Here is a 13,294-nt window from a genome sequence, read left to right as displayed (position 1 = left end):
GTCTCAAACCTTACACAGGTAAATACAATCGAAAGAGTTCTCGACTCGAGATAGTTCTCAGTGTCTCTGTCCCTGACATCTGGGCTCATGGTCTCCTGACTCCCTCGTTCAGAAATGGAGATGGATTTGATCCGAATAATTACAGGGCCATCTGTGTGAACAGTAATCTAGGGAAAGCTTTTTCTACAATTATTCGTTCAAGACTTAAACACTCTCATCAGGGCAGTTGAATTGGCGCCAGATCGCAGGATATCGGGTCATGGCGACGCCTCGAACAGCTTCCGATCGGCCCGAAAGCCAGAAGAGTAAACATTCCCATGTCAGAACGCACGACGCCTCATTATGAGCATTCGAGTGTATTTGGCACAAAGGTTACAGACCTTATAGAATGTGTGCAGACGATAAATCACTATGCTACTCACGTTAGTTTAATTACATTCTCAAACGAGCAGTATTTAACCTTGATTGAAGAGGCAGCCATTTTAGAGAGTCCTGCAGCACCTGGCCTCACTCGACACAACTCCGAGATCAAATTGCTCCTCTAAGAGGACGACCTGATTCTGCTGCCCCCCACTGAACACGGCCTAAAGCGCAGTCTGGATCTACTGGAGCATTACTGACAGATCTGGAGCCTGACAGGAAACATGAGAAAGACTAAAACAGTCATTTTCCAAAAGAGATCCAGACCTCGGGGCAACGCCGAGCACCGACTGAACAGAGACATCCACGGACATCCATTACTGGGCCAGACTGGGCTGGCTTTAATCGACCCATTTAAAGACACATGATAGTGTTTATTTATTTAACAGAGACGATATAGTCAAACACTGTTACATGCATTTCAACAAATGTAATGTATTCAGGCCAGCCCCTGTCACTGATTAGGCTTTTATGAATGGAATGTGTAAACATCAGCCCAGCCACTTTAATAAGAACATATACAGTAAGAATGACTGTATGGCTGCTAGTGATGGGGATCGGAAACCGTTCTTTAATCGATCACTGGTTTAAACAAAGCAATTGATTATCGATTGGTAATCGGATTAAATGCTCAGTACAAAGCTTCTTTGAGATGCATATAATTACAGTACCATACGTCGTGTTTAATTTTATTGCTCTGCACACCATGCACCATGAAGTTTGTCACCCTGAGTGCCAGTGCAATGTAAGTAACTTGAACCAAATCTGACACCCCTTGTTCCGTTCCATGAGTTCAGCTGAGACTCCTATGAAGCTTCGGCAGTTCCAATGAGCTAAATCAAGTTAGAATCTTTAAAAGGTACAGTGCATTCAGAACATATTTAACTACACTACAGATATACAGATGGTTCCCGGTTATAGACATACACGACCGGGTTATAAGCATGCATAGTTAGCGACATTATATGCAGCTGTCTGGAAGTGCGTGAAAAAACATGCAACGTGGCATATTCTTTTGGATTTTCTTTCTATTCAAATCGATTGCCATTTTTCATAATGAATCCCTTGAAATGCACAGTGGAGTACCGTGCAGTACATGCAATCATGTACAAGACCTTATCAACATCAAACTTTAAAAAGGGGCATCATGTGATCCCAATGAGTCTGACTCGTGGTTTTTGGTGCAAGACACAATAGTTTACATTTTTCAAAAAGTGCTGATCTGCCGGGGTTTTCCTACACAATCTCTAGAGTTTACACACAATGATGCGGAAAACAACTGGTGCCCACTGTAGCCTCAGATTTCTGCACTTGGCTAGTCTGCACATTCTTCTCTGACCCCTCTCTTTTCAACAAAGCTTTTCAGCCCACAGAACTTCCATTCGCTGGGTGTTTTCAGTTTTCCATTTAAACACATACTTACATAGATCGTATGTATGAAGGAGTTTTGTTGAAAATGTCATGTTGGATGTCTTGGGTTATTAGATGCTTACTGCATATGAAAAAAAAAAAAGAAAAATGAATTGCTGTCTGTAGATTGGCTTATAAATTTTTATGAATCTCAACTCTCTTTGTTCTCATTTATTTCAGAAAGACACAACACAACTGGGTTGCAATTAAACAACAAAGTCATTTTTAGGGAATATTACAGAAATTTCTAAACTATAAGATCCATGCCCATCCACTACAATGAGTTGAAATTGCTCCATAAACCATTATGTTACCCGACGGGACAAACATCCAGCTGAAATTATGCAAGTCTGTAAAAGCATGTGCTGACACGGCCTCCCAGGCCTCCACAGCTTCACCAAGGCTTCTACTCTTACCCTTATTTGCATTTTCCCTCTTTTGTCTTCTCATTTCCCTTGCTTTAATTTGAACCGTTCGTCTTCAATCCGAACCAAAATCAGAGTGCAATCGAAGCCGACGCCTCGTGAATTTCTCAATAGCTCATTTCTCGTTGTTTTTGATGACATTTTGGCAAAGCTGCGACTAAATATGGCGATGAGAATGAAGCTCATCGCATTGAAGTGAAATGGAAAGCGAGCGCAACTTGGAGAAGCAGCCAGTCGAAATAATACATCCTGACATCTGTCCCTGCCCGGTGCTCCTGGGAGGGATGGAAAGAGATGGGACAAGAAAGAGAGAGAGAGAGAGAGAGAGAGAGAGAGAGAGAGAATGAGGCAGAGGAAGGGGGAAAAAGGCATGAGGACAAAGAGCTGATGGATTGCGCAAGAAGAACAAGTGATGAAAGAGAAATGACACTGCGCGTGTGTCTGTATGATGCAGGTGGACGTGTGTGTGTGTGTGTGTGGCCGTGTCTTCGTGTGCGTGTGTGTGTGCACATGATGCTTGGTGGGATTATGGGCTGACTGTTATGTGTGTGTGGTGTGATTTGCTGAATGTGACATACTTTCTGTTGTCTGTCTTTCCTCAGTGGATTTGCAGATTGAAGCTGGGTTTGGAAGCCTGCACATTTGAAAGGATGCTCATTTGGCGGGTGTGTGTGAGGGAGTGGATAAGAGAGGGAATGAGCTTCTGTGCGTGAGATTGTGAAGGAGGGAGAGAGACGATTAGATGGAATGTTTGGGATTTCTGTATTTGGCGTATCAGTGCGATACGCAATTTTTTAAATCGACACAAAATTTGAGACCTTTAATTTGTTACTATCAAACACCGCACTGTGTGGGAGGTAAAAAAGCTGCAAATGCTGTATGATTTAAATCAGTGCACCAACAACAAATAGTTATGGGGTCATTGAAATGATGTAGAGGCTGTTAACTTGTTTTTATTTCTGTTTATTCCTATTTATTATTATTATTTCGATTTCTTTTGCACTCTACAGTTCTCTTCCTCCTCATCTTCTCTGCCCATCAGTTCCGATGAGTAGGTGTGGCCTCTTTGCCTATCAGAAGTCATTCTCTGTAAAGGAGGAGGCGTGGCCTGTGCACCATTAATTGCCTGTAAAGGAGGAGTGGCCTATGTGCGATTCATTGCCTAAGAAGGAGTTCCTGGGATGATCTTCATGAGAGACAGTTTTATCATGGTGCTTGATTATGATGGGTTTTACAAATGCACTTGATTTCATAGTTTGGAGTGTTGTACTAGAAAATAAATCCAAACTTGTATCCAAACTTTTGACTTTTAAATAAAAAAGCATGTGCTTCCTAAAGTCCATCTACTAATGTTTAACCATGATAAAAAAAAAAATATTGCATTTTTGTACACTACTTTTAAGATTAGGATAGGATTTTATTCATGAAATACAAACATAAAACACATTGCTCTTATCTGATTAAATGTGAATTGATTTGATTGTTTTCTTCCAGAGCTGAGGTTCGATGCAGTACAGTATATCTAAACCATGTGCTAAACTATCTTACACAGGTGAAGTGCACTATAGGCAGGAAGCACATGCAAATATTTTTTAGAGGATATTGGGTCCAGGGATTATTTTTGGTTCTCTCTCTCACTCTCTCATTCTCTCTTTCTGTCAAATACCTAAACTTACACATGCTATCTCAAACCTAGCAGCCCAATCTCCAGCAGCAGTGCACCAGTCACTCAGGTGGAGTGTGAGGTCTGGTTTGAAAATGCAGTTTCCTGTAAATGTGTTCCTTATCACACCTCTGCCTGTTTCAGACACTTCAAGTTTGAGAGCAGGCTATTAGCTTGTTAGCGAATAGACACACACACATGCACGTGCACACGCTCGCACACACACACACACACACACACACACAGTCCCATTATCTGAGGTTGTTGTGAGTTTGGAGTGTGGGGCATGAGGATTAAGACGGATCCATAACTCTGAATAGAAGCAGGTTGTGTGTGTGTGTGTGTGTGTGTGTGTCTCTCTCTCTCTCCCTCTCTCGCTCCCCTACAGAATTAATTACCTTAATTAAACTGCGTAATTGCATGTATTAAAACAGAGGATTGAGAAGGTGACAGAGATGGGGCTGGTGGGGGGTGGGGGGTGTATGGGGGGTGGGGGCGGGATTAGTCCAGATCAGGCCAGGCAGACAGAGTGATGTGACAGGCACTTCAGTGTTAATAAACATGTTATAAATCAGGACATTGTTCTGGGTGATGTGTAATTAAAAACCTGCTTAAATGGCATTTTAAGCAGGAACAGTGGGTAATGTACGCTACGATCCCGGCTTCCTAATCTGCGCAAGCTGATCTAAATCCTCGCGGGCTGTAGTCCTGTTACGTGTTATTCTAGAACCCTAAGCCCTGAAGCGGAACCCAGATCGACCTATCACAGCGGCAAAAGCCGGTCCACTTACATTACAAGGCTGATAATATCATCAAGGCGATCAGTTACCCACAAACACCACAGCGCAAAACTCCAACATGATTTCTGCATTCTTAACGACGATTAAAATCTCAGAATCGTATGACAGCATGCAACGAATTATTCCTTTGGCACTGTGCATGCTATTAACCGAAAAAGGCAAGAAGAAAAGAAAGGAAGGAAGAAAGACAGAAAGAAAGAATGGAAGCGTGAGACAGAGAAAGACTGGGTTGGCATTTGGGGGGGGGCAGATAGACACTGGGGCTTAGACAAATATCTCCTTGTATTGTACTGGATGTCCTGAAAAATTTGATTTATAAGAGAAAGAAGGCACAGATGTGCTACCCACACTCAGATGGCCAGGGAAGACGAAATCAAATTGAAAAGCCAATCTAATGAAATTCGAAAGTGTGTGTGCGTGCGTGCGTGCGTGTGTGCTGTGTGCGAGCTAAAACCCGTGCACTTTTTGTCCCCGTCTCTCTGGCGCGCGTACACAGAACAGCTCGTCAGCACAATCCTCCCCGAAAAACTCTAATCTCTGTGCATGCACGGCAAACACCCTCGCTGTTTAAAGTCCTGCTTATCCAAAACGTCTCTCTGGGTATTTGTGCGTGTGTTTGTGTCTGTGTCTCTCGATGTTTGTGTGTATAATAGATATATGAGCTAAGAGAGATTTATAGCACGGACAAGTCCGCCTGCTGCGTTAAGGCCTGTATTTCAATCATGCGTCTGTCTCGGAGTGTAAATTACAGCATGTGTAATTCACCGGCGCGCCCGTTTCATTGTGTCGGCGTTGTGTAGCGGCAGCTGTGTGTACGCGTGTTGTAAATGCATGCTGTGTTCATTACGGCCATTAATGGGTCATGTTTGCGTGAACCCGCGCGCTAAATCACGGTCATGTTTGCATGTCTGCGCATTCGGCCCGCCGAGATGGTGTCAAGGGTCAATGGCGCGGTGCAGGCTGGATAAACCGGCCCCCTGTTCCCGGGAAACACATCCCTCCACAAGTAGTTCCTTGGAAGAATGTGGAACAATGTACGCTTTGTCCACTTTCTCCACACACACACACACAGAGAAAGAGCGAGAGAGAGAGAGTGGGGCTGTCGAGGGGGGCTGATGAGTTTGTGTCAGTGTTTATGTTCAAACGGTAGCTGTTAAATTAATCACAGAATGAACTTGATCATTAGGGAAAGAAACAGCATCAAACAGTGTGTCGTAAAGCACATATGGCATTAATACACACGAGGCCCCGTTCGTTCCTACGGAGAGACGACGGTTCTGAATGTTGACCTAAATTGGCGAGGCGACTTGTCACATTCTCTTATTCACACTCTGCACACTTTTTCCTCTCCTCCCTTCTTTCTACTTGCCTCCCTCTCTCCATTATTACCGAGCCACTTCACATTTTCGGAAGCCCCTCCCACTTTTCCACCTCGGTCCCGACCTACATTCACGCTCGTCCTCACCGGTACCGACGTCCTTGTGTTAAAAGCGCGTGTTGTGCGTGTTTACGTAACCCCCATTGGCTCGTCCTGTTTGCTGTCACAGTTATTCTGTTCTCTGTCTCTGAGAAAACAGCGGTACCCGGCCGTGCCGATTGGCACACGCAGCCGCTCCGAACTCCCCTCGCCCAATGAGAGCCGAGCGAGCCAGATGTGCGACCCAGCCGAACAGAATGGCAGCATGTTAACCATATTAAACAGGGTCATTAAACGTGCTAATGCACTCTTCCACCAGAGTCGCTTCCTTTCGGCTCATCCCACCCCTCTGGTAATGTTTCCTTCCTCTCGCCTGCTCTCGCTCTCCCTTTAGGTGTGTGCGGGTTTCGTGTCAGGCAGGAATGGGGAAAGTCAAATCACAGGGTTTTAAAATGCTCAAATATTTATCAGATATGGATCTCCCTCAATCCCTTGCTCCCTTGGCTCTTTCCCTCACTCCCTCCCTCCTTCACTACTCAATTTCCTCTTGCGCCCTCATAACTCGCTTGAGAGGCGAAAACATACACGGTAAATAAAGCAATTAACGCCCTCATCACAGCTACAACAAACAAAGCGCTGGGAAGACACATGAAGGCAATACCAGGGTACATACACACACACACACACACACACACACACACAGGTGAGCAGATAGACAGAGGTACGGTCCTCGCACTGAGTTTTAACAAAGCATCATGCCAGCACACGCCATAGACACACTGCAGATGTGCCCACTGTAGGTGTGTGTATGCACGTTTGCTTCGGCGGGGAGAGCTGTGTTAATCGCCGAGGCCTGTGTTCGGCTCTGTGTGTGTATAAGAGTGTGTGAGTTATTCTATGCTCCCTGACTCCAGCTGTACCGCTGCCACTTCTCTCCCTTTCTCTCCTCTCTCTCTCTTTCTTACCTTGTTGCTACATCTTTGCCTCTCTCGCTCTCTCTCTCTCTCTCTCTCTCTCTCTCTCTTTCTGTGCCTATTCAGTCATCCATCACTTTCTTCTCCTCCTTCGGCTCCCGTTCATTTTTCATCCCCGCCTCTGTCTCTCTGCTCCTGAGTGACAGGTTGCCATCTGTCTCTGCCTGCTGTCACGGCAACACGCAGCAACAGCAAACCCGCTGCAGATCCATTCCTGTCAAAGACCCGCACTCTGACTGACAACCTAATGCGGGCGTGTTTGTGTGTGCGTACCTGTGAGTGTATGTGTGTGTATGTGTGGGGAACTGATACGGGGAGACAGGTTCAGAGTTGTGTCACAGTTACACTAACGTTTATGAAACATCGATCACTTCTTGTCCTGACCCCCACCGTTACCCCCCCCCCCCCCACTCCGCCAGGCTTTTCCTTATCCCTCCTACCCTTTTCCTCTCTTATGGTGACCCAAATGGTGCCATTACAATCTTTCCGTGTGGTCTGCAGGACGATACCTTCTATATTTCTCTATTTTAGGGTTCAAAAAGATGCTTAGTGTTCCACAGGAGCTCTTAATGCGCTCTGTGGTGAAGCCATGCATCAATGCCCGCTCGCCAACTCAAAAGCCCACGTGATAAACGACGAGTACTAATCGCAGCCTTAAAGTGTCTTTCTTTATACACGTCAAAGGGCAGTGTTGTATTTACGGCACTTGGCAGACACCTTGAACCATTAAAAACCATTAAAATCACGTGCTCGTGCTGGTACAAATAATCCTGCATCAGATGTCAAGAGAAACCCTTTTAGAGACGACTGAGTGCAACAAACACGGTTGGATTGTGAAGGGTTTTTAATTAGCACACACTTAAGTTGAATGTGGTGGAGAGGTGGGTCTTCAATAGGTCACTTCACATCTTGTGTGAGAAACAAAGCGTTTTAAGGCATCAGGGTTACAATTCGTGTGAAACAAAACCTTTAATGTATCTAAACGAGGCCATTGCCCATCTAAGCTATATTTTGCATGGAGGCCCTGGGACGTCGGTTTTACTGGAATGCAGTCTTTATATTTGCACATGTGAGCTTGTGGAACATAATCGCTTCTTCATTTATTCGCTCATTCATCAAAATTGTTTATCACCGTGGCGGTCACAGTGAATCTATAGGATAACAACCTATTCTCTTTCACTCTCCGCTCTTTCTTTCCTTCTAAAGCAATTTAGTTATTAAATGATTTAACTATGTAGCTAGAATAAAAGAATAAAGCTAAATGCAGAATGTAGAATAAAATGTAGAATAAAAAAATGCAAATATGGGTATAGCCGCTTTAAGAGCAGTGCATTGATACTAGAGATGGAGGGACAATTGATTCAGTTATATGTCTTTTATGTGTTAATTCTTGTATCTCCTTACCATTTGCATTTAAAGTGGCAAAGCATCCCTGTACCGCTATAATCCTACCCGTAGCCTGATTGAACTAGTCACATGTTCGCCTTGAGTATGGCATGCTGTGTGGTAGGACAGAATAATTAGCAAATTTTGTTTTTGTAACAAAATCAAAAAAGAAATATTGAATTGGGATAATCATATATAAATATATTATATTTCTAGAATTGCGATACAAATCAAATCTGCACCTAGGTATCATGATAATATCATATCATCGGTCCCTGGTGATTTTCATCCCTAATTGGTACTTTTATGTTAGACCAAAATGCCTTCATAGATGGCACAATAATAATTTTTCTTATTTCTGATCCGTATCATTTTACATATATTTAAAAAGCTTGTTTTTTTTTATCAGTTGGATTTCATAATTTTGTGCATTTTCATAAATTTTGAATAAAATTCAGCATGCATTTAAATGCTTACATGTAAGATAAAAAAATCTCTCTCTCTCTCTCTCTCTATCCATCTCTCTATCTATCTCTCTATCTATCTATCTATCTATCGTTTTTTTTTTCTCTTGAGCATGTATTCCAGCTCATTTGAAGCCCATTGACTGAATTAACACATGCACAAGAGGATCTAATATAACCAATTCCTCTTGCAGGCAACATAAACACTTAGAGATTGTGAATGTGCACATACAAGGACACACGCACGCACACACACTTAACTGCAACATTATAACACACAAGCAATTAAGCATTTACTCTAAATTATAATAGACCTCGCTATGGTCTCACATACACAAACTCATCCACACACACAAACACACACGTGTGCACACTGAACTAAATTAAATGCTCAGTGACCCTTGTGTCCTACAATATGACCCAAATCACACCTCATGTCCATCATGCTAATCTCTATCTGTCTGTTTGTCTTCCCATTTATTGCAATTTGTCTCGGTGCTTATCACATTGAGGAGACATCGGTGCAATGCAGAGGACGTACAGGGACCGTGCCTGCTGATCTTGGAGAAAAGCAAGGTGTTTAGCTACCTTTTGATTTAGATTTTTTTTTTGGAGAAGTTACTGATGAGCAAATGTCTATGTAATCATGGATTTTCCTTTGAAATGTATTTCACGTTTCATCATTTAGCCGAGGCTTTTATCCAACGTTGATCAAGGGACATGCTGCGGCTGTCTGGCTTAGCTGGGATTCAGACTCGCAACCTTTAGGTCCCTCATCACAGAACTTTATCGTCGGTAACATATAGTTTTCTGTGTGTCACCAGCATGAATATGAATTTACTGGCAAAAATGGAACATACATTATTTATTAAACATCCCAAATACAGTCAGGATCTCAGTTTTGCTATAAAGTTAGTGAAAAAAATCCTGCATTACTTTATAATCACTTTTAGTGTCACTAAAGGTAAACACAGATAATTCAGATGAACAATGCACAAAAGAGCTGGCGGTCAGATATGAAACTTGTATTAACCTGGGAGCATGCTGCATGTGTCACATGGCATTTTAAACATTTTACCCTGGTCAAAATCATTGGGTTTGCATTATTAATTAGTGTACAAAGTGGGAGCAATTGGTCAACATTTCACACATGACTCTGATCAAGAATTAGATTGGAAGTAGAGACGAGAATGTAAGGTTGTAGTTCTGCGGTAATTCTAATAATACATTAAAGTACAAGAAGGGATCAGGATAACCAGGACTTTAGATTGTGCAGAATAACAGAACACAGTTATGAGAGTAAAAACTTCATTTATTTCTCTCTATAATCCCCTGCTACACTAATGCACTTATCCCAGGGTTTCACTTGAGCTTGGAGGAAGAAAGTTTTCCCAGTACGTCAGAACCACGATCAGACTGCTTGCACTTAGTCTGAAACGCTGGACTACCAGGAACTCTTTAATGTCCCGAACACGTTGAAATGGCTTGGAGCGAGGTCAGGCTTGTACGACGTGTCAATAACTTCCAGGGCTTAAAGTCTTCTGAAATGTCAAAACAGTTTACAGTCTCATTCACGAGAAATTACATCACGAGTCCCGGTTTGACTTGAACGGCGCTCATATTTTATGTGCTTGGTGATTTGGGGAGCAGTTTGCCTGATGATAATGATTATGATGATGATGGACTGGCAGCTTGTGGCTTTTCTTAATTGGTACCAGCATCGATATTGTAGCTCCAGTCCAGAGCTAAAGAATCAGATTTTGGACACCAAACATGCCAGGGCTGATTCATTACATTTCGGGTTATTGCTTCAGCTGCTCTCATTTCGTGTTGACCCACCTCTCCGCCTGTCCATCTTTCTCTCTCTAAGTGTGTGCGCGTGTTGGTGTGTGTCTGACCTTGCAGTTGAGACCTCATCGATCCACTCAGCCTGTCAATTGATTTGCTGGGTCTGTTGGAGCAATGATAAAGGCCATGGGAGGGAGTGTTTGTGTGTGTGTGTGTGTGTGTGTGTGTGTGTGTGTGTGTGTGCGTAAATGGCAGTGACACCTCTCTGCCTGCATAGATGGAATAAATGTGGCATGTCCACACACTTCCAAATCCACACAAACACACACAACAACAGTCATGACAGGTTAAAACACCCCTGCCTGATCGTTATCGTGCAGCCATAGGATCTCTCACTGAGACATAAATCTTTCGACATATTCGCCCTGTAACACGGATAAGCACCGGTTTGTAACACTAAATCGGTTAATATATAGAAATACTGCGATATTTTTTTTTTAACGAAATTGTGTACTGTATGCTTACAACACATAATACATTTTAGCTAAAATGAAAACTATTGGCATCCTAGTGGATGATAGCTTATTCAAAAGACTGGGAGTCCTTTGTGAACTAAAATGTAAAGCATTAAGGTTAGTGCCTCTTTGGTTTCTCAACCATTACCGCTCCACAACGAGAGCTGTCTAAATTTCTTAGCATTGCATCTACCTCCTTAGCTAACAAAAGTATAAGAGTAGCTTAACAAAGCACATTGTCTGCATCGTGAAAGCCGATGGTTTTTGATTGAGTCACAAAAGTTAAATCTCCATTTCCTTCAACGAGTGTTCCGAGGCACGCTGTGAGCGCCCGCTCTAAAATCCGCCACAATCACCTGAGCGTCAGTTTACATGATGCCACCATTCAAAGTGTTTCCACAAAAGAGTTTAGCATTTGTAATACACAGATTATAAAAGAAATGCCGGCCAACCCCGATAGTACTGACAGTCTTCACACACACACAAAAAAAACGACTGCACTAAAGAGTTACAGTACGAACAAGTCACAACAAATAGGAGCGAAAAGCAGGAGGCAGCGCTCGCATTCATCTCAATACCCAAGTAATCCCTCTTTCCATAGCTTTTCTTTCTGTCCGACCTGCTCCCCCTCCCGACTTCTCCCACTTCCCCTCTCTCACCAGCACACCACACCTTCTGCCTTCGCTTTCTGCCCGTCTCTTTCCTTCTGTCTCTCTTTTTTCCTTATGTGTGAATAGATACTAAAATAACATCCGTACTTTTATTATTCTTATTTTTTTCTGTAATTCTCTTGCTGTAAGATATGTGAGGGCGAATGAAGGTACCATGCTTGACACAGATTTTTTTTTTATAACCCGGAGGTGAGACTTTGGTGTGTTTGTGCTTTCTTGTTGTTTTGTTTTTTTCACCTGCCACCATGTTCTGTTTCCGACACAACCCCCCAGAATCATGACCTTTAACAAGATGGTTCCATCTGATAGCATTCACAACATGCTAAATCTAGGTCGCAAATCTTAGAAAAAAAAGATGAGGGGGGAAAAAAGAATAAAATTAACATGAAAGAAATACTGCTCTGTTTTTCTCCAACACTTGGAAATGGCAATAAGGCCAGAAGACAAAGCATCAACTATATATATATGTTGCATGCCCAGGGTGAAGCATGGGCTTGGATCAGTGATGGTTTGGGCTGTGATATCCAGGCCCAATACTCGTGCCAGATGAGCGTGTCACTGCCAAGGACCACCGAACCATTCTGGAGGACCATGTCCACCCAATGGTTCAAACATCCGTTTATCAGGATAATAATGCACCAATACACACAGTGACAGGGTGATTTGATGAACATAAAAGGGAAGATCTCCCATGGCCTGCACAGTCACCAGATCTAAATATTAGTGAGCCACTTTGGGGTGTTTTGGAGGAGCTGGTCAAGAAACGTTTTCCTCCACCAGCATCTTGTAGTGCCCTTATTCTGCAAGAAGAATAGCTCAAAATCCCTCTGGCCACTGTGCAGGACTTGTATCTGTCATTCATTCCCAAGACAAATAGATGCTGTATTGGTTTTGAAAGGAGGCCCTACACCATACCAATGAATTATTGGGGTCTAAAACCAGGTGTTTCAAGTTCATTGTCAAATGCACACACACACATATATATATATATATATATATATATATATATATATATATATATAAACCACACTCTCACATACACACACACACACACACACACTTACCAATGATGTAGTAATCGTGCATGGTTTTAAACTCGTGTCCCCAGAGGTTGGGCGAGTACTCCTGGAACTTGATGGTGAAGCGCATGTCACTGCTGGGCTTGTCGCAGGTGAGCAGCAGGTTCGGAGCTCCTGTCACCTCGCATCTGTCTGCCTGCTCACGGGAGGACACCAGGTACAACTTATAGTACTCATACTCAGCTGGCGCTCGGGGTCCTGGGGGGTCCGATCCAGGACAGATGAGGTCCAGACGATCCCCTATCTGGGGGTACAGGATATAACCCCTATCATCACTAAACC

At 43.1% G+C, this 13,294-nt stretch overlaps 1 protein-coding gene across 1 annotated transcript in view; it reads right to left on the bottom strand.

Moving 5' to 3' along the window:
• efnb3b (ephrin-B3b) overlaps positions 1-13,294 on the bottom strand; it is a 66,789-nt gene that overhangs the window by 23,425 nt on the left and 30,070 nt on the right. Inside the window, exon 2 of the mRNA XM_053503945.1 lies at positions 12,998-13,293. Within this exon, the coding sequence (XP_053359920.1) occupies positions 12,998-13,293 (296 nt within the window). The remainder of the gene's footprint in view (positions 1-12,997; position 13,294) is intronic.

Source organism: Clarias gariepinus, chromosome 1, assembly GCF_024256425.1.
Source record: "Clarias gariepinus isolate MV-2021 ecotype Netherlands chromosome 1, CGAR_prim_01v2, whole genome shotgun sequence".
Taxonomy (NCBI): domain Eukaryota; kingdom Metazoa; phylum Chordata; class Actinopteri; order Siluriformes; family Clariidae; genus Clarias; species Clarias gariepinus.
This window is presented reverse-complemented; position numbering and strand designations above follow the sequence as displayed.